The 24,519-nt window shown below is 46.7% G+C and overlaps 1 protein-coding gene across 1 annotated transcript; it reads left to right on the top strand.

Annotated features, from left to right (window-relative positions):
- The first annotated feature begins 6,352 nt into the window (after positions 1 to 6,352).
- CFAP298 (cilia and flagella associated protein 298) lies at positions 6,353 to 18,578 on the top strand. Its single transcript, NM_001168779.1, has 7 exons — positions 6,353 to 6,491; positions 9,680 to 9,847; positions 12,729 to 12,796; positions 16,165 to 16,323; positions 17,158 to 17,289; positions 18,075 to 18,170; positions 18,468 to 18,578. The coding sequence occupies exons 1-7, from the start codon at positions 6,353 to 6,355 to the stop codon at positions 18,576 to 18,578; spliced, it is 873 nt and encodes a 290-aa protein (NP_001162250.1).
- Positions 18,579 to 24,519: the final 5,941 nt, after the last annotated feature.

The raw sequence follows: 24,519 nt of genomic DNA, 5'->3' as shown, positions 1-24,519 counted from the left end.
CTTCTTTGTTCAAAAGGGAAGAATTTTTCTCAGCCATTTTCCGTGTACTTTACATACACAAGTTTAGTGACGTTCAAACTAAATAAGCCTAACCCTTATTGCCGAATCAGGTATTTTAATTCAAGACCTTATTTTCATTTCTTCAGATAGTGCTTCCTCTAAAAGTAAGAAGAAAGATTTTCTGAGATTACTAATCATTATTAAAAAGTCCATGCCCAGCCTGGCCAACATGGTGAAACCCTGTCTCTACTAAAAATACAAAAAAAAAATTAGCCAGGTGTGGTGGCGCAGGCCTCTAATCCCAGCTACTGGGGAGGCTGAGGCAGGAGAATGGCTACAACCTGGGAGGCAGAGGTTGCAGTGAGCCAAGATCGTGCCATTGCACTCCAGCCTGGGCGACAAGAGCGAAACTCTTTCTGGGGAAAAGGAAAAAAAAAAAGAAGGTCCATGCACTTACTCCATAAGAGAGGCCCTAACTCAAAATCATGCTGACTTGAAAATAATACATGAAATATGAATTATTTTTCTTACCCAAAGCAGAAGGAACAACTGGGGGGCAAAAAGGAATTGGGACACAACCAGACAGAAAAAGGGACTGACTAAAAAGACCCAAAGTAAAAGGCCAGGGCCGGGTGTGGTGGCTCATGCCTGTAATCCCAGCACTTTGGGAGGCCAAGATGGGTGGATCATGAGGTCAGGAGTTCGAGATCAGCCTGACAAACATGGTGAAACCCTGTCTATACTAAAAATACAAAAATTAACTGGGTGTGGTGGCAGGGATCTGTAATCCCAGCTACTCAGGAGGCTGAAGCAGGAGAATATCTTGAATTTAGCAGGTGGAGGTTGCAGTGAGCCAACCTCCACCTGCTCTTCATCCTGGGGGACAGAGGGAGACTGCCTCAAAGAAAGAAAGAGGCCAAGGCTAGGCAAGGTGCAATGGCTCATTCCTGTACTCCCAGCATATTGGGAGGCTAAGGCAGGAGGATTGCTTGAGCCCAGGAGTTCAAGACCAGCCTGGACAACATAGACTTTATATCTGGTAAAAATCAAAAAAATTAGCTGGGCATGGTGGTGCATCCCTGTAGTCCCAGCTACTTAGAAGGTTGAGGTGGGGCATCACTTGAGCCCAGGAGATCGAGGCTGCAGTGAGTTAGCTATGATCACACAACCACACTCCAGCCTGGGCGTCGGACCAAGACCCTATCTCATTAAAAAAAAAAAAAAAAAAAAAAAAGGCCAAGGCTAGTGTTGCCTTTTTTCATACCTATCTGGTTGATATTTGAAATTCTTCATTCTTAATGTTCATTAACCTTTTATTAAGAAGTTACAGAATTATTGCCTTAAAAAAACCATTTTAAGATACTTGTAGGTTAATATGGAGTTATAAGAAATAATACAGAGACCCCATGTACCCCTTTACCCACTTGCCCCCACGGGTAACATCTTGCAAAACTACAGTACCAGAGTATGACCAAGACATGAACGACACAGAGCATTTCCATCACCATAAGGAGCCCTCGTGTTGCCCTTTTCCCACTGCCCTTTCATCCCATCTCCTTTTCCCCTGCCCTTAACTTCTGGCAACCACTAATCTGATCTCTGCATGTATAATTTTCTCACTTCAAGAATGTTACGTAAATGTAATTGTGCTATGTAACCTTTTGGGGTTGGCTTTCTTCACTCAGCATAATTCTCTGGAGATTCATCTAGGTTGCATGTACTGTCTGTTCCTTTTTATTGCTGAATGGTATTCCATGGTATGGATGTACCATCATTTAACCATTCATCCACTGAAGGACACCTGGGTTGTTTCCAGTGTGGTAGCTATTACAAATACAGCTGCTGTGAAGAGAAGTTTCCATGTCTCTGGGATAAACACCCAGGAGTGCAATTGCTTGGTTATATGGTAATGGCATGCTTCCATTTTTTAAAAACTGAAACTTTTCCAGAGTGCCTACCCTTTCATATTCCCATCAGCAATGCATGAGTAATCCAGCTTCTCCCCATCCTTTTCCTCATTTGGTGTTGTCGTTATTTTTTTTATTTTAGCCATTATAGTAGTGGATGTTTCCTTGTGGTTTTAATTTGCATTTCCCTAACAGCTAATGATAAAAATCTTTTGTTTTTGTTTTTTGAGATGGAGTCTTGCTCTGTCAACCAGGCTGGAGTGCAGTGGCACAATCTTGGTTCAGTGCAACCTCCGCCTCCCAGGTTCTGATGATTCTCCTGCCTCAATCTCCCAAGTAGCGGGGATTATGGGCGCCTGCCACCATGCCCAGCTAATTTTTTGTGTTTTTAGTAGAGATGGGTTTCACCATTTTGGCTACGCTGGTCTTAAACTCTTGACCTCATGTAATCTGCCCAGTTCAGCCTCCCAAAGTGTTGGGATTACAGGTGTGAGCTACTGCGCCCAGCCTGAAGATCTTTTCAAGTGCTTATTTGCCATCTTATATTCAGTGAAGTGTCTGTGGTATTTTGCCCATCTTCTAAATGGATTTTGTTTTTACAGTTGAGTTTAGAAGATTATTTACATATTCTAGATTCTACTCATCTTTCATTGGATACATGGTTTGCAGATACTTCTCCAGGCTGTAGCTTAGTTTTCATTCTTTTTACATGAGCCACAGCCAGATTCTGAGCTCTGCAGGGCCAGAAACTATAGCAAGGGTGATAGGCATGTAATAAGCAAACTCACAAGAAACTGATGTATAAATCAAAACACCAATTTATTAATGTTAGAAAAATGTCTGACCATATCAAGGATTACCAATTATACGGACAGAGGGGAACTCTTACATGGTTGGTGAAAGAGTAAACTGGCACATCAGCTCAAGAAAACAATTTAACAATATTAGGTAAAATTCATGTACCCTATCAACAAGAAATCCGACTTCTAGAGAAACTAGGATCTGCGGAACATGAGAGGCATTGTTTGTAATGGTGAAATCCAGAAATAAATCTCAACTGGGGAGTGGAGTGGAAAATAAGTGAGTGAAAAGAACATATGAGAAAACCTCACAGTGTAGCCATAAAGCAAGATACAAAATAGTATGACATCATTTATATAAAATTTACAAGGTCAGCTGCAGTGGCTCACGCCTGTAATCCTAGTACTTTGGGAGGCCAAGGGAGGCGGATCACGAGGTCAGGAGTTTGAGACCAGCCTGGCCAACATAGTGAAACCCCGTTTCTACTAAAAATACAAAAAAATTAGCTGGGCGTGGTGGCAGGCGCCTATAATTACCCAGCCACTTGGGAGGCTGAGGCAAGGAGAATTGTTTGAATCTGGGAGGCGGAGGTTGCAGTGAGCCGAGACTGCACCACTGCACTCCAGACTGGGTAACAGTGTAAGACTCCGTCTCAATAAATAAATAAATAAAATAAAATTTAAAATACACAAGAGGATATATTTTTAGGGGTACATACACATGTTAATGGTATTAAAAACATGCAATGGAAATGATAAGCACCAAATTCAGAAGAGCAGTTTACCTCTGGAGAAGGGGAAGAAGAGAATGGGATTAGAGAGAGGCCTTACCTGTATTTGTAGTGTGTTAGGACCTAAAAAAAAAAGGCAGTCAATAGAGCAAAATTTGCTCTTTTCCTTTCTGGCTGCCTGATATCCAGCAACCATCATGAAAGACTCATAAATTATCCAGATCAGGATGTTAATCACTGGTGGACTGCTGAACAGATACAAATGGTCATAAGATGCTCTTCATCCTAGAAAGGCAACAGCACCTCAAATACAAAGAGAAAACTAGTGAAAACTCACAAGACCACACCAGGTGTCATCTTGGTCTTCAGATTGAACTCACTTGGGTGCCTGAGGGCAAGAAAACAGGCTTTGCATGATTTATGACTGCTGAAACCACACCAAGAAAGAGCTAACCACAGATATTTAAGACAAGCCCTGTATGAGAAGAAAAGGACCTTAAGAAAATGCCAGGTGGTGGCTCACGCCTATAATCCCAGCACTTCGGAAGGCTGAAGCGGGCGGAGACCAGACAGGCCAACATGGCGAAACCCCGTCTCTACTAAAAATACAAAAATTAGCTGGGCCTGGTGGCGGGCGCCTGTAATCCCAGCTACTCAAGAAGTTGAGGCAGGAGAATTGCTTGAACTCAGGAGGCAGGGGTTGCAATGAGCCACTGCACTCCAGCCTGGGCGACAAGAGTGAGACTCTGTCTCAAAAAAAAAAAAAAAAAGAAAAAAGAAAGAAAAGAAAAGAAAATGCTGAACAGAATGCAGTTATAATAAAATTATGAGGACCACAAATACCAGGGCTGACAAATTTAAAGATACTGCACGGGCTAGATCTGTGGTGATTTTAATAATCACTAGATGATTACTAAGCTACATATTTAAACAAAACTGGATGGTCAAAACATGGGTTCTTATGCAACGATTTTCCACATTTCTCAATATTATTAACAATTATATGGAGACCCCGTAAAATACGTAAGTTTGTGGACATGTAGCTCTCTATCTGGAAGGCTACACTGTAAAATTTTAAGAAGCTGATGAGTACGGAATTGGATTCAAGAGAAAGGGTATGACCTTATGGCCCGCAGTCAGGAGCTAAGAAAACATAGTAGCCCATTTCCCCTGGCGAGATAGGCATTTGCCAATCAGACCAGTACTGCCTGTTCCGGGGTTTGGGTGATCCCTGTCTCAACAGTACTAGAAATAATAACACATCTTCCCCTCTCCCAAGGCTCCATCCCCCTTCTATCCACTATCAGTTATCAGTCTTTCTATCAAGCCCAGATTGGCTTGGGGCATTTCCAGGCCTTCGGTCATACCCTTTCCCCCAACACGCCCCCTCCCCAACACACACTCCCCAGTTTCAACCAAGAAGACCGAAGTTCCAAAGCTTAAGGAACAGGAAGTAGCGGGCGCTTGTAATAGTCAAATCAATATGTACTCAGCACTGCTCCCCTCCAAGAACGAGACAACGGGTAGAGGCCTTGCACTATCTCGCCTAGACGCCTCGTTACTAAGGACTCTGCAAATGTTACCCATCTCTTCAGGCATTCCCTGACCATCCAACCTAAGAAGTCCATCAACCTGTTTAGTTTTATTTAGACCTGTATTTGAATTTGCATTGTCCGTTTATTAATTATTTTTGAAACACAGTCTCACTCTGTCGCCGAGGATGAAGTGTAGTGGCGCGATCTAGGCTCACTGCAACCTCCGCCTCCCGGGTTCAAGCGATTCTCCCACCTCAGGCTCCCTAGTAGCTGGAATTACAGGCACGCGCCACTACGTTCGGCTAATTTTTGTATTTTTAGTAGAGACGGGGTTTCACCATGTTGGCCAGGCTGGTTTCGAACTCCCGACCTCCCAAAGTGTTGGGATTACAGGCGTGAGCCACAGCGCCCGGCCTGCCATTTATTTTTGTTTTCTCTTTGTCACACTAAAATATAAGCTCCATGGGAGCAGTAACTGTGGATCTGCGGCGCCCGGAAGAAACAGCGAGTGACGCCGATTGCCTTCTCCAAGAGTCCGCTGGATATTTCGGGGAGGGTCGCTCTGGCAGGAGCCGCTGGAGCTACCCTAGCAACGCCATCCAAATCAGCCTGAACGAAGAAGTGCGGATATTCGACCTGGCCCCTCGGTCCTGAAAAGCAAACGCGCCCAAACAGCAGCCAATAGAGCGACCCAGTTCTAGGTCGGTGCCGCCAAACTTTCCCAGGCCGGAAGCAGCATGGAGGCGTTGCCGGAAGTGGAGACTGAAAGCGGCGGAAGGGACGCTGGAATGTGGAGCGGTTGTGGGGCGGCAGTTGCGGAACTCGGCGTGTATGTTGCCTGCCGTTCCTCCGATTCCCCATCTAGTAACTCCCACCTCAGCCCACGTATCTCCCTGAGTGGAATCTCGGGCCCCAGACCAGTCGATTGGGAGGTCCACCCTCCACTTCAGCTGCTTGGTCTGTGTTTGGGAAGTTGCCACGACAACAGTCACTTCCGGGAGGGGCCTCTGCGAATCTCCTTCCGTCGGTCAGGCCAGAATCAGCTGCCCTCTCAGGCTGTGTGGGTGGTTGCCCCGGCGGCAGCTACGTGTGGGCGTAGATTGCTGGGCCTCAGTGCACCCCAGCCTCCGCTACTCAGGTTCTGAGCTGGAACTGGCGGCTCTTTTGACTCTGTTTCACTGTTGCTGCTGGCAACATCCACTTCCGGGAGCGAGTGCCGTTTCCCTCGCTCACTGCGGGCTCGGGAGCGTGGGGTTCGGGCCCCCGAGCGGCTGTTAGTGCGTTGGCGCTGCTGGCGATCCGGCGACCCTTGGCCGGCCAGATCCGCGGGCCACGCAGCCCGGGGCTTCTCACCGCCTCAGTGCCTCGGTGGGACCGCCATGGTTCTGCTGCACGTGAAGCGGGGCGACGAGAGCCAGTTCCTGCTGCAGGCGCCTGGGAGCACCGAGCTGGAGGAGCTCACGGTGCAGGTGGCTCGGGTCTATAATGGGCGGCTAAAGGTGCAGCGCCTCTGCTCAGGTGCGGCTCGCGGGCGGGCCCAGCCAGGACAGATCGAGAGACAGGCGTGGGATGGAGAAAGAGGGGCAGGGTGGGCCGAGGGGTCAGGTTTGTGAAGATTATTGAAGACATTTGCAGCAGCCAGGGTTGAAACGGGTTAACCGGAGATGAATAAGGAACCGGAGAAGGTCCGGCCTGTCTGGCATCCCGGGCTGGGAGGTGGGGCCGGGTGCCTCTCGGAGCCGGGATGCTGCGAATCCTGGGGTGCTGCGAATAAGTGGAAATCGGCTGGGGAGGGAGGAGGGAACCGAAAGACCGGGCTGAACAGCCGACTTAGTGCAATTAATCACGTGTGAGGGGTGAGATGAGAACTGGATGGGCTTTTAAAAGCTGAATTTGCTATTTTTAGTCGCCCGATGTAAAGCAGCGAGCCACCTGGCTTTGGGGCGGCCCCTTACAGTTGAAGCCTTGGTGATCTTTCCCCGTCCTGGAAACGGCCTGTTGCTCGCTTGGCGGCGCCGTCTCCCTTCCCCGCGCAGGTTCCAGGGCACCGCTGTTCCGCAGAATCTCCCGGCGGTGGAAGGGCCCCCATCTGTGCTGTCCATTGGGCAGCCGCCGGCCACGTGGGGCAGAGCATTTGGAATGTGGCTAGTGTGGCCAGGCAACCGAATTTTACATTTTCATTTTAATTAATTAAATATATAGAGTGTGTGTGTGTGTGTGTGTGTGTGTGTGTGTGTGTGTGTGTGAGTGACAGGGTCTCTCTGTCGCCTAGGCTGGAGTGCAGTGGCGCGATCTCGGCTCACTGCAACCTTCGCCTCCGGGGTTCAAGGGATTCTCCTGCCTCAGCTTCCCAAATATCTGGAATTACAGGCGCGTGCCACCACCCCCAGCTAATATTTGTATCTTTAGTGGAGGCGGGGTTTCATCATGTTGGCCAAGCTGGTCTCGAACTCCTGACCTCAGGTGATCCTCCTGCCTCGGCCTCCCAAAAGTGCTGGGATTACAGGTGTGAGCCACCGCGCCCGGCTAATTTTAATTAATTTAAATAAATTTAAATCGCCAAGTGAGTACCTGCCGCATTAGACAGCATAGCTTTTGAACTTGACGAGATGATACTTTCTGATGTGGTGTAGGATATTACTAAGTGTTTATATAACTATCATTATGTATACATAGAAAATACAAACGTAACTATTTGCAATAAATAGTATATCCATTTATGTGATTTATTAAATTGCATGAATATGTGATTTATTATTAAATGTATTGATTAAATTGCATGAACGTGTAATTTCTGCACCGTGGAGAAATTCCTGAGGGTTATGGTTCTTTTCATGAAACTTATGTGTAGTGTATTAATTGAGCTTCCAACACAAACACAATATTAAATGTTATCTTTAAGTTAAAGCATTTGAGGAGAAAAGGAATTTGTCTTCTCTTTCTATAACATTATAGATTGGAAATGTGCTGAATGCTGAGAGTCACATTAGTGAACTTAAAATTCATGTATTTATTCTGCACCAGTGCTCAGCCTTCAGAAGACAAGGATGGGGCCAGGTGCGATGGTCACACGGGTAATCCTGACACTTTGAGAGGCAGAGGCAGGTGGATCCCTTGAGCCTAGGAGTTCTAGACCAGCCTAGAACATAGTGAAACTCAGTCCCTACTAAAAATACAAAACTGAACTGGACGTGGTGACACATGCCTGTTGTCCCAGCTACTTGGGAGGCTGAGGCATGAGAATCGCTTGGACCCGGGAGGCAATGCTGCAGTGAGCTGAGATCACTCCACTGCACTCCTGCCTGGGTGAGAGAGGGAGACCCTGTCTCAAAGAAAAGAAAGACAAGGATGAATAAGACCAGTACCGTGCCCCTGTGTCAAGGGTCCAGGCCAGGTCTGGCACATAGCAAGTGGCATATAAATGTTCGTTCCATAAAATAGAGAGCCAGATGGGCAAGGCCCCTGACCCCTGGAAGCTAACATTCCAATGGGGTATGAGGTGGCATCATGATGACTGTGATAGATGTTATCTAACCTTCCCTTATTTTTAAGAAATAAGTAGCTTAGACTGTGGTGGAGAGGGAGACAGTAAACATCCCATTCAATGACACCATTTATTCGTAATACTGTATTATTTCAGGTCGGGTGACGTCCTCACACAATGTTATGGGAACACTGAGATCCAAGTGCCTCCTTCACAGGAAGGAAGGAGAGAGAGAGAAAGGAAGGAAGGCAATTTTGCAAGGTTAAAATGCGGACTGGTTTTGGGGTGAATATATAAGGATTAGGAAAAACAGCCATGCATTTGAATAGTGAACATGATACTAGAAAACCAAGTCCCTTGTCCCATCTCTGCTACCTCTGAGGGGTGTAAGCTGCTTTAAATCCTCCCCACTGATTTGTATAAATTATTTATGTAGCATTGACATGAAGTTTTATAGAAGGTCTCAGACCAGGCGCGTTGGCTCATGCCTGTAATCCCAGCACTTTGGGAGGCCGAGGCGGGTGGATCACTTGAGGTCAGGAGTTCGAGACCAGCTTGGTCAACATGGCTAAACCGTGTCTCTATTAAAATACAAAAATTAGCTGGGCATGGTGGCGGACACCTGTAATCCCAACTACTCAGGAGGCTGAGGCAGGAGAATCACTTGAACCTGGGAGCTGGAGGTTTCAGTGAGCCTGAGATCGTGCCACTGCACTCCAGCCGGGGTGACACAGTGAGATTCCGTCTCAAGAAAAAAGATATCAGCTGCAGCTGTGTCATCTGAGCAAGCCTGACATGATACAACTATAAATTAAGGAGGGTGGGGGGAATGTACAAGGTTAAATTAAATGAGATAGTCCATGTGAGTGCACTTGGAAAACTGTAAGACCCATGTGAATATATATTCAGGTGTTCAATGAATAGTAATTTTGCCCCTCCAGAGTTAGGAAGCACAACAGAGCACAAATGATTGGCCACTCAATCTACAGGCCGACTGCCTGGGACCTGGGGCGAGCTTCTGAGCTCTCTATGCTGTTGGCTAAGGGTGGATCAATGACTCTTTGTCAAGGGTCCAGGCCAGGCCTGGCACTTAGCAAGTGGCATATAAATGTTTGTTCCACAAAATAGTGAGCCAGTTGGGCAAGCCCCTGGCCCTTTGTAGCTTACGTTCCAATGGTATGAGGTGTTGTGATTGTGATACTGTCTTTTGCTTATTTTTAAGAAATGGAAGAATTAGCTGAACATGGCATATTTCTCCCTCCTAATATGCAAGGACTGACTGATGATCAGATTGAAGAATTGAAACTGAAGGATGAATGGGGTGAAAGATGTGTACCCAGTGGAGGTGCAGTATTTAAAAAGGATGATATTGGACGAAGGAACGGGCAAGGTAAGTGAGGAGTTCTCTTCTGTGTGCATGCTTATATAGGCATAAGTATGAAAGCAGTTCCTTTTTTTTTTTTTTTTTTTTGAGACGGAGTCTTGCTCTGTTGCCCAGGCTGGAGTGCAGTGGCACAATCTCAGCTCACTGCCAACTCCATCTTCCAGGTTCAAGCAATTCTCCTGCCTCAGCCTCCTGAGTAGCTGGGACTACAGGCATGCGCCACCACGCCTGGCTAATTTTTGTATTTTTAGTAGAGACAGGGTTTTGCCATGTTGACCAGGCTGGTCTCGAACTCCTGACCTTAGGTGATCTGCCCACCTCGGCCTCCCAAAGTGCTGGGATTACAGGCATGAGCCAACGCGCCTGGTCTGAGACCTTCTATAAAACTTCATGTCAATGCTTCATAAATAATTTATACAAATCAGTGGGGAGGATTTAAAGCAGCTTACACCCCCTCAGAGGTAGCAGAGATGGGACAAGGGACTTGGTTTTCTAGTAAAGAAAGCAGTTCTTTATGTTCAAAAATTGACCTCATCATTTCTCTACAGACTTAGAAAATACTGTACTCTGGGCCGGGCGCAGTGGCTCAAGCCTGTAATCCCAGCACTTTGGGAGGCCGAGACGGGCGGATCACGAGGTCAGGAGATCGAGACCATCCTGGCTGACGCAGTGAAACCCCGTCTCTACTAAAAAATACAAAAAACTAGCCGGGCGAGGTGGCGGGCGCCTGTAGTCCCAGCTACTCAGGAGGCTGAGGCAGGAGAATGGCGTGAACCCGGGAGGCGGAGCTTGCAGTGAGCCAAGATCAAGATCACGTCACTGCACTCCAGCCTGGGCGGCAGAGCGAGACTCTGTCTCAAAAAAAAAAAAAAAAAAGAAAATACTGTACTCTGTAGCTCCTGTGGTAAAACTCTAATCTAGGATGAATTAGGTAGATAAAGGAAGTTTTTGTTTTGCTCTTAATAAGTTGCAGCTTGCTTTTAAATATATTCGATGAACCAGATGAAATGACCCTTTCCCTTCTGTAGGTCAAAAATGGTTGAGTATTGGCAATTTCATGTGGTTCCACCTAATAATTGTTGGCAGATACTCACTGAAATGTATTCAGAGTTGTGTTTTGTTACTGTTCACAGATGTTGGGGGATCTTTCGAGCTGGACTGTGTGAAAGAGGAAAGGGAAAGCATGTCAGCTCATGGACTTCCCTGATCAAGGACATGCCTCTCTGGGGCAGAGCACTTCAGTACATGGCAAAACACTGAAGAAATTCTTCTCCTTTCAGTGTTGGGCCGATCATGTGGAATTGATGATAATCCTCTTTGATAGCTTATTCTTTTTAACCTGCATTAAAAGCTCCATTTAAAACACTGTAATTGATCAGCCCTAAAACACTGTTAGGAGTAAAAGAACAGTATTCCTGCAAGGCCTTACCAGTTCAAAAATACACTTTTTTAAAATATCAGGGATAGTAAGAATTCCTAGTATTATTTCCTTTGAATGTTAACCTGAAAAATGGTTGTCTTCCACATCTTTCTGACCTAAGAAGATGTGGTAAGATGAAGAAAAAAAACATGAGAACCACTTAACAGTTCATTATTCATCATTAAAACAATATGTAGTATGTTCTTAAATTAACCACTTTTTTTTTTGAGACAGAGTCCCTGTCGCCCAGGCTGGAGTGCAGTGGCGTGATCTTGGCTCACTGCAACCTCTGCCTCCCGGGTTCCAGTGATTCTCCTGTGTCAGCCTCCAGAGTAGCTGGGATTATAGGTGCCTGCTACCACGCCTGGCTAATTTTTGTATTTTTTGTAGAGACAGGGTTTCTGCATGTTGCCCAGGCTGGTCTCGAACTCCTGATCTCAGGTGATCCACCTGCCTCGGCCTCCCAAAGTGCTGGGATTACAGGTGTCAGCCACCACCCCTGACCTAACCACTTCTATTCTAATACAATCTTATATTTCTAATATTTTCAATGTCTAATTAATACTGTTATTTATTAGGAATATATGGTTTCAACTTGCCCCATTTTCCCTAGGTTTGGGCATTTCATCTTCTTTTTTTTTTTTTTTTTTTTTTTGCTTGTAAGCTTTCAAGTTATTGTTTTTTCCTGATCTAGGGGTCACCAAATTATGGGCTACAGGCCAAATTCAGGCAGTTGCCTATTGTAAATAAAATTGTATGGAGATGCAGCCACCCCATTTATTTTTTTAATTTATTATATTTTTTTTATTATTATTATTTTTTGAGACGGAGTCTCACTCTGTCTCTCAGGCTGGAGTGCAGTAGCGCAATCTCTGCTCACTGCAAGCTCTGTCGTATTGTCTGCTCTTGTGCCACGTGGCAGAGCTGAGTAATCCCACCCAACAAGACTGTATAGCCTGCAAAGCCTCAAATATTTACTCTCTGGCCCTTTCCAGAAAAAGTTTGCCGGCCCTGTTTAAACACCCCAACAACATGGATTTCTGTTTTTTGTAGCCTTTGCCACTGCATAAAGCACACTCCAGGTGTCTGTTGGGAAGAGATCTTCACCTAACTTCCGGCAGCCAGGTTTCTTGCCTCTCTTCCCTACAGTCCACACTCGCATCTTCACCTAACTTCCGGCAGCCAGGTTTCTTGCCTCTCTTCCCTACAGTCCACACTCGCACTCTGTCTCAGTCCACTTACCCCTGGCTCAGACAGAAGGGATTGAGATACTTCACTCGCACTCTGTCTCAGTCCACTTACCCCTGGCTCAGACAGAAGGGATTGAGATACTTCACTCGCACTCTGTCTCAGTCCACTTACCCCCTGGCTCAGACAGAAGGGATTGAGATATTTCAGAAGACTTTTTAAAGAGGCTTTGTATTTGACAGCTCTCTCTCCCTCTCTCCTTTTTTTTTTTTTTTATAGCTCCAAATGAGAAAATGAAGCAAGTGTTAAAGAAGACTATAGAAGAAGCCAAAGCAATAATATCCAAGGTTGGCTCTTTTAAATGATGCTCTAAAACTTGTGTTTTTTTGGGGGGGTGAGGGGGAGATGGAATTTCGCTTTTGTTTCCCAGGCTGGAGTGTAATCGTGCGATCTCGGCTCACCGCAACCTCCACCTCCCGGATTCAAGCAATTCTCCTGCCTCAGCCTCCCGAGTAGCTGGGGTTACAGGCATGTGCCACCACGCCCAGCTAATTTTGTATTTTCAGTAGAGACGGGGTTTCTCCATGTTGGTCAGTCTGGTCTCGAACTCCTGACCTCAGGTGAGCTGCCCGCCTCAGCCTCCCAAAGTGTTGGAATTACGGGGGTGAGCCACTGCGCCTGGCCTAAAACTTGTCTTTTGAGAAAAAACTCCAACTCTGGCTTCTAGAGTTGCCTCTCAGCCAGCCTTCTCTTTCAGCCTTCTGGAGGCAAGGGAAACAAGCATATTTGGGGTAGGCCATAGCTTTTCCTTTCGTAATCCTGACAGTTGCCCAGAGTCCTCCCCGTTCCTACAGGCAGACACAAATTTTGTTGGCTTGTGTAAATGTAGGTTCACGTATAATACAAATATGTATAATACAAATGTTGATTTCGTTTCTTTTACCTTTTTGAAGAACTTAACAAAGCTAAGTAGGGGGAGATTTGAATATTGTGGCCATAGAGTAGCTCTCCAGACACTTGATTGACTTAATATGTATTTGATACAAATCGGTTGTTTGTAATTGTCTTTAGCATTTATACAAAGGCTATTTTATAGAGGGAGGAGCATAAATTTATACCATTGATACACAGATAATGTGTATCTGGAGGAAAAGAATTTAAGGCTATTGAAAGAAGTGGTGTCTGTATGTGTTGCTTGTATTTGTGTGTTGGTGGTATTAGTTGCTACCACCCTCAACTGCAAGTCTCTGGATTGATAACCACTTTTTCTTCTGCTTCTCCTGATTTGCTCAGCAGAACTGTTATTTTTAAACCAATATTTATTAAACTCATCAAGCTTTTGACTAATCTTTGAAGAGCCTTAGCAAAGGCTGCCCTGAAGCTCTGTGCCTGTTAATATAGTAACGGCTTTAAGAAGCTCTACCGGAGAGACCTTGGTTGAGTCCAGTGTTTGCGTGATGATGGCATCTAGGCATGTGAGCACATCTCAGGCCATGGCAGGAAAACGGTGGTCTGGCTGTTGTTCTGCACCCTTCTCCCCACGCTTTGCTGTGGAACTCCTCTTTCAGTTGCCTCACTTCTCCCCTTTGCCTGTGTACTTCTGAAAGTACTTTTTAATCCTTGGCCTTCTTCCTCCGTTGGCATCTTATCTACTCTGCCAAATGCAAATTCCACCCTCTGCAGATAACTCTGAAGCTTCCGTCCTTTCCCCCTGACATCTTGCTTCACTTGCAACCTGAATTTCCAGCTGGTTGCGAGACCGTGCTATCTGAACACCCGGTCAGCACTTTGAAGTCCAGTTTTCTAGAAATGAGCCCCTTGCTTCCTCCTCTCCCTCTGTGTTCTGTCCCTGAGAATCAGCACCTCCTATGAGCTTCTCTGTCTCCAGTAACAGAACCTCAGTGTCTTGGTTTTATAGGCCAAATCCTCAGTGTCATCTTCAGCACTTCTCCCTTCTGTCACCTCTAGGTTTGAAGTGGGGTCCTGTACCATCTGGTCCCATGATGCCTCTTAAATCCTCCTCTTCCTTTCACTTCCACAGCTCTGGCTTTCTTGAAGGCTCTCCCGTAGGTTTTTGCATTCTGGTGCTCACCGGGGGTCCTGCCGGTCAGTTCCATTTCATTCTGACACTAACTACTCAGAGACAGCACAGACCCCACTGGTCAAAGGCAGATCCTTCAATTCTGACACTAATGCCTGGAGTTAGCATCAGACCCCACAAGTCAAAGGGCAAGATCAGCAACAAGACTCCTCTTATTTCAGACACCAGCTGCACGTGAGGTCCCCAGGCCACCCATACGTGTGTCCAGCTTGACTACAAATTTGGAGGTTCCCACTATGCCCCCATTGATATGCGTCACCTAGCACATCAGCGTCTGCACCAATCAGGAAGCTCCACTGAGCCATGGTGTCCGGGATTTTTGTAGAGTTTCTGCTCAGTAGGCATGATTGCTTAAACCACTGGCCACGTGTTTGATCCCAACCTCTAGCCCCCGGAGGTGGAGGAAGGGGGTGAGGCTGAAAGCTCCAACCCTCTAATCATGTCCTTGGTCTCCCTGGCATGGCCAGCCCCTTCCTTGAAACCAAGCGCTGATTACAGGTTACTGTGTTAGCACAAGCTCAGGTGTGGTGAGAAGGGGCTTGTTGTAAATAACAAGACACTCCTGTCCCTCAGGAAATTCCACGAGTTTTGGAGCTCTGTGCCTGGAACTGAGTAGCAAAGACCAGATGTATTTGTGATTTCATCACACCTTCCTCTGTGATCTTCAGTGCCTGCTACCTGGTCTCCCTCCGACTAGGTCTGTTCTTTTTTTTGAAGCAGAGTCTTATTCTGTTGCCCAAGCTGGAGTGCAGTGGCACAGTTTCAGCCTACTCCAACCTCTGCCTCCCGGGTTCAAGCGAGTCCCCTGCCTCAGCTTCCTGAGTAGCTCGAACTACAGGCACCTGCCACCACGCCCAGCTCATTTTTGTGTTTTTAATAGAGACAGGGTTTTGCCATGTTGGCCAGGCTGGTCTTGAACTGCTGACCTCAGGTGATTCGCCCACCTTGGCCTCCCAAAGTGCTAGGATTATGTAAGGTGTGAACCACCACACCTGGCCAACTGGGTCTGTTCTATACCAGTTACAAGATAAATCTCCCAATATTACCACTCCTTCCCAGAAAAGGCAGTCGCTTCCCGTGGTCTAACAGAGGAAACGTGAATCTTCAGCCTGGCTTTTGTGGCCGTTTGAAAACAAACTCCAGCTGATCCAACTAGAGCTGGCCTCACCTTCTCCTCTCCTTTCTGCCCCGTGCCGGGGAGGCTGGCCCCTGCTTCTCTTTGTTTCAGCTTGTCCTGAATGAAGCACCTGCTGCCATCTCTACCTTTTCAGCCCATCTGCGTTTCATGGCCCACCTGTGGTGCCTGCTCCCCCTGCCGTATCTCCCGATCCTTGCCCCCATCTGTGCTGCCAGCACCGGGCTGTTTCTCGGTGGAGCATGCTTCGCACTTCACTGTACTCCGTGCACAGTGCTGCTCACTCTCTGCTTTATAATACAGGCCGCGGTGTGCTTGGCTCAGCCCCTGAAATAGATGGTAGTCACTCTGGGAGCAAGAAGAGTTTGATTTCTTTTTGTTGCTCTGGCAGTATCTGGCAAGGGTCTTGTATAAGATCTTGATCGAATTTACTGAATTGGTTAGCCACACTGTAGATAACGATGCCTTTCTGCTTGCAGAAACAAGTGGAAGCCGGTGTCTGTGTTACGATGGAGATGGTGAAAGATGCCTTGGATCAGCTTCGAGGCGCGGTGATGATTGTTTACCCCATGGGGTTGCCACCGTATGATCCCATCCGCATGGAGTTTGAAAATAAGGAAGATTTGTCGGGAACGCAGGTATGTAGTTCTTGGGTGGGCACTCTGGAGGGTGAGTTGACGGCCCCCCAAAGCCCTTCAGATTTGCCGCCCCTCTTCTGGATGTAGTGTTCTGCTCCCTACACAGCTTTCAGGTTTGCTGTGCCCTGCATCAGAGCAGAGTTCCGAATTCAGGAGCGGCCCCTGAGAGTGGGTACCCACGGGTGAGGGGTTTGGCCCCACACACAGGAGGCAGTGGATGCAGTTTGTGAGGCCACCCGTTAGGGGTGACTGAAAACATTTCCACTGTCTTTGGCTGCTAGGAAGCCAGCTACCTAATTTCTTCCTATTTCTACCCGAATGCATCCATCCCTTTGCATGGAAATTTGTGTTTCTAGTCTTACCTGTTGCTTCATGTTATTTTCTGACCCTCATGTTCCATTTTCCTTGGGTTTTCTCACTTCCTATCCTATTGGACAATATTCTTTGTCTAAGCCATCTTAAGTACATGGAATATGCAGAAGTAAACAGGCAGCCCCATTATACCTCGATTTAAACACCCAGCACGATGCCAGTGCCCTTCCCTAGCAGTGGCCTACAGATCTGTCTAAGATGAACTATATGGATCAAGGTGCAAACGAGATAGGACCTCCCTGTTGTCCAGAGGAGGAAGTTAACTGAGTCAGGGCATGAGTGGAAACTTAACAGGGAAGGTACTAAAGTCAGCAAGGACTTAGAGTGAGGTGGGGGAGTCAGGCCTCCCATGGTGAGCACGGGGAGAAATCTGTTCTCTGCCCTCTGCTGGGAGGGGCTCAGCTGGGCTCTGCCCCCCGGGTGGGAACCCACAGTCAAGCCAGTTCTTATGATTGGCCCCAGGCAGGGCTCAATGTCATTAAAGAATCAGAGGCGCAGCTGTGGTGGGCAGCCAAGGAGCTGAGAAGAACAAAGAAGCTTTCAGACTACGTGGGGAAAAATGAAAAAACCAAAATTATCGCCAAGATTCAGCAAGTAAGTACTTTTTGCTTTAACATGTCAGTATTTTTTGTTATTTCCCTTCAAACTGATAAAAATGTACAGTGAATCTGAAAGATTTAAACTACTGGTACAAATATTTTAATCCTATTGGCTTGGGTTTAAACTAAAAATATCCTCTTCCTGCACACCAACAAAAACTAGAAGAAAATATGGATTGTTTAGTGATACCTAGAGTTTGTTTTAATATGTGGGAGAGAGGAAATACACTATGTTAATTTCAACCTCAATAATAGGGCTGCAAGTAAACAAATATTTTCCTTGAAATGTAAAATTTCGCCCGACACTGATTTCAGGCTTTTACAAACTGCTGATGCCATGTACAGGAGGAAGAAAGTTTCGAGACCTTTGAAGGACATCGTGTAGCACTGTAACCTGAGGGGCCGCCTTGGTTTTGTGGGTGCTCCTACGTCACTAGGCTGTGATTTTGGGGAAATGGGGCCCTCCACCATACGTAGATCCAGAGTCTGTGGCTCTGAGCCTCCTCCCTATCCCACTGGACCTGCCTACAGTGTCTGCCTTGGGAATGGCCAAGACAGAGATGGCGTCGTGCAGCCTCTGGTCTCCACACAGTGAGAGTCCAGGGCTCAAGTCTGCTCAAGACCTAGGCTTCCCTCGATGCTTCACTTCGGGTGATCAGACGTGGGGGACCTGTTTATCTTTAGTAGTTGGCAAAGGCAATTGTAAAACATTTGTTGTAACTTCAGGATTGTCACTCTAAGAACCTTAATTCACAATTTGCTCTGCTATCCTCTTTGCAGAGGGGACAGGGAGCTCCAGCCCGAGAGCCTATTATTAGCAGTGAGGAGCAGAAGCAGCTGATGCTGTTCTATCACAGAAGGCAAGAGGAGCTCAAGGTAGCGGGGAACAGATGGGCTTTCTGCAGTGCTGGCGCCCAGCATAGCCTGCGTGCCTTACCTGGGGCTGGTGGGGAGTGGTGAGCTCTGCGGGATGCCGGGGAGGGCCCTTTCCAGAGCTTCTCTCTCTGCAGGGCTGTCAGGGTCCTGCCAGGTGTCCCCCGGGGTTAACATGGAAGGGTCCCGCTCCTAGTGGGCAGGGAGAGGGGAGGTCAGTCATGGACTCTTTCTTCAGTCTCTTTATGTGCAAAACACCTTCCTGAAATGCCTGCCTGAGTAAAACGTATTTATTTCCAGAGATTGGAAGAAAATGATGACGACGCCTGTTTAAACTCACCATGGGCGGATAACACTGCTTTGAAAAGACATTTTCATGGAGTAAAAGACATAAAGTGGAGACCAAGATGAAGTTCACCAGCTGATGACGCTTCCAAAGAGATTAGCTCACCTTTCTCCTAGGCGATTATAATTTTAAAAAGGCCACTTACCACCCTCTGTAAAAGATGTTAACATTTCTAGTTTTCTTAGTTTTCTTTTAGTGTGAATTTTAAAAATAGCAGTTCTTCAAGGTTTTAGAACTTAATAAATACGTAATCATAAGAAAATGTGTAAATCGTTTCTGTTTCAGGACTATTTAGTATGTCACGGTTTTCTTTGATAAAATACTAAACTTTTTTTTTCTTCCTTCCTGATTGTTTTCTATTCTCATGACAACTGGTTTATTGGAGGAAAGCCGATGACAGGCAGTGACCACTAGAGGCCGCCAGGCCCTCAGCGTGCTTTTTCTCCTGGCTCCCTCTGTAGATCTGTTGGAAGCCAAACTCCCGGCCTTGCCGGAGAGACTTCTGTGACCCTGCTGCGGGATCTAACTGTAGCCAGGCGTCGCCCGGCCTTGAAGGTGAAGTTTACCTCCTGGCTGATGCCTCTCTAGCCTTGTATTCTGGGAGCAAAAGCTACAACCGTGATGGAAGTTGAGTAGCAAACTCATCTGACCTTGAAACTTAAATTCTCCTGGAGTTTCTCAGCTTCTCAAGTCTCCTTCATCAGAAGGTCACCGTCATCCTAAGTATCTAGGACACCATTGAGTTTAAAGACTCCAACTCATCATCACTGTAAGCCATCTGAGGAGCCTGCAAACCCTGGCACTTTAGCGTCTGAAAGGCACCTGCCAGACCACCTGTGGCAACCAGAAATGGCCCAGACATTTCCTCATGCTTGACTTTTGGTGCCTAGGGTCCTCTTCTCCTGGTTATGGGGAACTTGGTGTGCTTGCACTGAGGGAAAGCGAAGGACGCGTGGCGTCTTCCTGCCTTGGCCTTCCTGCCTTGGTGCCTGTGCTCCCCACCATCCTGCAAAGAGGAACCCTGGGAGCTAGTGGAGGTGGCAGTGGTTTGGTTCCTGCCTGCTGCCAGGCGGCCTTGCCCAGGCAATGGGTCCCAGACCTGAGAGCAAAGCTCTGTTCTCTAAAGTGCATTGTAGTTGACTGCATCTTGTGCCTTACTCTTTTGGTTGATTTTCAAATTTTGTAAAAGCAAATTTGCATCTATTTTCTCTTTTACTTGGTTATAGTTTTAAATGTCTCTATGAAAGGGTTTTGACCTTGGATGATGTAGTGTATGCAATAAGATGCTGTGATTTTATTTCAGGACCATTCTGTCTTTGTATAGTTCGTGTGTGTTAAATCCATGCTCAGACTTGTAAGAAAAAGTTAACCAAGCCATGTAATCATAGTAGCTCTTTTCAGGGAACTACTACTTCAATATTATTAGAAAGTCTTGTTGAACCTGCAGTATGAACACTCTATTGGCCATCATAGTTATCCCATTGCTTCATGTAATCAGCAGAACTTACTAACCAAAAAGTCACTCACCCACCCATGACACTACACTCCTTAAATACCCAAGTGAGAACTCTCTGAGCTTGGTGTGTTTGAGTACAGCAGATCTTAGTAAGTACGTGAGTAGTTTATTTGCAAACCATCTGTGACAGGGTGGGGGGGGGGTCGCAGGTGGTCCCTGGTGCCCACTCTGTCACTGTGCTGTGTGTGTTCCCTTTGCTGACTCATCCAAGGTCACAGATAGCTAGTGATGGTAGGACCATGGGGTCACATCCGGGAACTTTCCCGGGATTTCCCAAGAAATCAATTTATCAACAAAAGTAATCTTGCCAGTGTTAGACCACTGATCAGCTTAAGTCTGTGGTCTCTGGTGTTATTTTCGTCTTTTTTTAATCCACTCCCTCTTGGGTCTATATCAAAAGGAAACCACGTGTCTGTTGTATGCACAGTGCCCATCTGAGTCTGCAGTTTTATCCTTTGACATAACTTATCTTCTTATGTGATTCTTTCATGGAGACCAGGAATGCTAGTAATAAAATTTGACACCACCTAAAACCCTTTCGACCATTAAACTGACAGCATCAGGCAGTATTTCTGTCACAAGTTACCTTGTTCCTTGGCAACTGCTCTGCAAAGAATGTGCCATGAAGCTTGAAATGAACTGCCACATGCTTGGAACACAGTAGCCTTGAGGGGGTCTGAGCTCGCTAAATTTCCTTCCAAAGCCTCAGCAACCACCCCCCTGGAGAAGTGATGAGAGAGCCGCTTGCGCCCACCTCTCGCTGATCCTTGCAAGATCGGAGTTGCCGCTCTAGATTTCTGAAAACCCACTGGCCCTAGACAGGGCTCAAGGAGAGAGGTGGCTGGTTTCCAGGAGAAGTAGCGCTAGACATAACAGTAATGGCAGCTGGCATTTATGCAGGCTTTACTATTTTCCACACGGTTGTACTAAGCACTTGACCTACATATTTTGTTCGTTTATACCACAAAACAGCCAAATTAGAAACTATTGTCATCTCACGAGTTAGGAAACCAAAGTCCAGAGGGATTAAATTGCCCAAGGTGAGGCACCTATAATCCCAGCACTTTGGGAGGCCAAGGCGAGTGGATCACCTGAGGCCAGGAGTTCGAGACCAGCCTGGCCAACATGGTGCATGGTCTCTACTGAAAATACAAAAATTAGCCATGCATGGTGGCACGTGCCTATAATCTCAGCTACTGGGAAGGCTGAGGCAGGAGAATTGCTTGAACCCAGGAGGCAGAGGTTGTGGTGAGCCGAGATCATGCCACTGCTCTCCTGGGTGACACAGGAAGACTCCATCTCAAAAAAAAAAAAAAAAAAAAAGACACCAGGGATCTATGTACACAGAGGAAAGGGACAGGAAGAAGGCCGCCATCTGCAAGACAAGTATTGGGGCCTCAGGAAAAACCAGCCCAGCCAATGCTCTGGTATTAGACCTCCGGCCTCCAGAACTGTAAGAAAATCAATGTCTGTTGTTTAAGCCACCCAGTCCATGGTATTTCGTTATGGCAGCTCTTACAAACTAAGACACAAACTTAAATGGGTATTCTATAGGGACAGATATATATACAAGGAAGATAGACATTCTTTTATCAAAGTGGACTTCACTTCTTAAAATATACTAACGTTGTGTACTAACATTGTAAAATATAATTTTAAATATTTTTTTGCAAAGCGGAAAGCATAGTTCCAGTATCATCTACGTAACCTGTTTCTGATTCTTGCCTGACTCCCACAGCCTGCATTAAGGTTGAGCGCCCACTGCCTCCTCAGTTCCCAGGTTTCCGAACACACCTTCTTCTTCATCCCCCGTTGAGCTGGTTGTAATCACGGTTTACAAGTCTGTCTCCCTGGATGGACCGTAAGATCTTGGGGGCCAGGGCACTGTTGTTAGATTTTAAATTATTTTATTTATTTACTTTTTGAGGCAGGGTCTCACTCTGTCACCCAGGCTGGAGTGCAGTGGCATGATCTTGGCTCACTGCAACCTCCACCTCCCAGGTTCAAGCGATTCTCCTGCCTCAGCTTCCTGAGTAGCTGGGACTGCAGGCGCGCACCACTGTGCCCAACTAATTTTAGTATTTTTAGTGGAGACAAGGTTTCACCGTGTTGGCCAGGCTGGTCTCAAACTCCTGATCTCAGGTGATCTGCCTGCCTCAGCCTCCCAAAGTGCTTGGATTACAGGCATGAGCCACTGCACCTGGCCTAGATTCTCAAATCACATTTGCACAGATCTTTTTTCCATAGTAAGGAGTATTTATGGGTTCCAGGGACTAGGACCAGGTATCTTTGGGTGGTCACCATTCAGCCCTATTATACCTATAGCAACATCATCATAGCAAGAGATTGGGAACATCCCACATGGCCATCAGAGGGGCCTGCATGAATATGATACATCCATACAGTGGAGCACTCTGCGGCCCTTAAGAGGAACAAGGCCATCGTATGTATACTAACTGGGGAGAAAAAGTGCAAAGCACAAAATTGTGTTTATACATTCTACCATTTTATTTATTTATTTATTTATAAAATTTATTTCATTTTTTTGAGACAGTCTCGCTCTGGAGTGTAGTGTTTCGATCTCCGCTCACTGCTACCTCCGCCTCCCTGATTTTAAAAGATGAGTGAAAGATGTGCCGTGGTTTCCTCTACAGAATGTTCAGACCAGAGAGCCCTGGAAGACTATGCCTGAAATGCAGCTAAGGCACCACGAGGCTGAACAGAAAACGGGGGCCTTATCAGAGAGAAGAGAAGGGCCACATAGTCCAAACGCCCAGGAGGCTCCGACCTGACCTGTGGCTGCACGTGTTTGCTGCAGGGTGAGAATCTGGGGAAGACTCAGTGAAGAAAATGTCCTGGGCAGGCCGGGAAGAGCAACACACAAAGAGCTGCAGCAGAGAGAGGGATGGGGGGACCCTGCCCTGGGAGCCGCTCCGGCTGAGGCTCAGGAGGGGAGCTGCAAAGACTGAAACACATCGATGATGGCTGGTGATGAAAACAGGTGGACCTACTTTGATGGCAAGATGGACAGATCTGAGCTCACACATCCTTGGGATAAAAAATACAACTCTGTGGAAATGGACATGAGACACTGGACATGAGCCCTCATTCCCCAACTTGTAGAGATGACTGAGAAAGGCTTCCAGAAACTCGAGGACATCACAACTTCCAGCTGGGTCAAACTTCTCAGGGTGCTCTGAGGACTGGGCAGAGAGACGCCCGGGTGTCCCAGCGATGGCAGAGTCTCTAGATGATGGAGACACCATGAAGATGGGGATGGAACCTGCCTGCCCCACGGAGAGGGGAGGGACGGCCGTCCAGGTCTCAACCTGCAAACAAAACCCATGTGGCGCCTGAGAGGAGCGCACAGAAACGAACACAACCCTCACAGAACTCAGGACACACACACACAACACTTCACACACCTCAGGATACACACAACCCTCACACACCTCAGAACACACACACAACACTCACACACCTCAGAACACACACACAACACTCACACACCTCAGGATATACACAACACTCACACACCTCAGGACACACACAACCCCTCACACACCTCAGAAACCTACACAACCCCTCACACACCTCAGAAACCTACACAACCCCTCACAACATCTCAGGGACTCACACAACCCGTAACATACCTCATGGACTCACACAATCTTTCACACACCTCGGGAACCTACACAACCCCTCACACACATCAGGACACACACAACCTCTCACACACCTCAGGACACACACAACCCCTCACACACCTCAGGGACTCACACAACTTCTCACATATCTCAGGACACACACACACTCCCACAGTTAGAATGACGCACAGGGACAAAAGTGCCTTCTGGTTCCTCTTTGTAGTATTTTCTTCATTCATTCACGATGTCGGCGTTTACCGCCTATTGCACGCGAGTCGCTTGCAGAACTATCCGAGTGACACACGTCCCAAGCAGGCTCAGGTGAGCCCCAGGTGTGTGTTTTCCACACGCAGCACCATGGATGAGAAGGATGGCCAGGGTTTAACAGGAACATTGACCTCGCTTGCTCCTCATTCTCTTCTCTACCACAAAAATCACACGAACAATTCAGATGGAGATGCATTTAGTGAAATGATGAAACTTTGAATCCTGTCTCCTATTTAAACTCACATATATTATTTTCCCCTCATAAAAAATGTTTTTTTCTAGTAAATAATTTGATATCCAAAGAAAATTTGTATTTCTTCAAAAATGTATGCTCAGAGAAATGAGCTCTTACTACACGTTGGGTGTTGAAGACTTGATATTAAACACATGATTTTTGTCAATTGGGAGGAGCAGTTTGACTCTCTCCAATGTCCTTTGTGGATGGATGGACTCTACTGACGATGAGCTTCTGTATTATAATTGCAGGTGCGGGGATGTTTAATTATTATCTGAGCTGGTACAATGGTGACGCTGAGTGAGACGTTCATGCCCCTTTAAGACAGAAAGTCCGTTGGA

This window comes from Papio anubis, chromosome 4 (assembly GCF_008728515.1).
Source record: "Papio anubis isolate 15944 chromosome 4, Panubis1.0, whole genome shotgun sequence".
In the NCBI taxonomy this organism is placed as follows: Eukaryota; Metazoa; Chordata; class Mammalia; order Primates; family Cercopithecidae; genus Papio; species Papio anubis.
The sequence above is the reverse complement of the archived record's forward strand: the minus strand, read 5'-3'. Positions and strand labels throughout refer to the sequence as shown.

What these genes read in the sequence shown, in the direction of transcription:
- CFAP298 (NM_001168779.1), top strand. Translation starts at nt 6,353, where the DNA reads ATGGTTCTGCTGCACGTGAAGCGGGGCGACGAGAGCCAGTTCCTGCTG. An exon ending in CCAAAGCAATAATATCCAAG is followed by an intron (nt 12,797 to 16,164) that starts GTTGGCTCTTTT and finishes TTCTGCTTGCAG; the next exon opens with AAACAAGTGGAAGCCGGTGT. An exon ending in GAAGGCAAGAGGAGCTCAAG is followed by an intron (nt 18,171 to 18,467) that starts GTAGCGGGGAAC and finishes ATTTATTTCCAG; the next exon opens with AGATTGGAAGAAAATGATGA.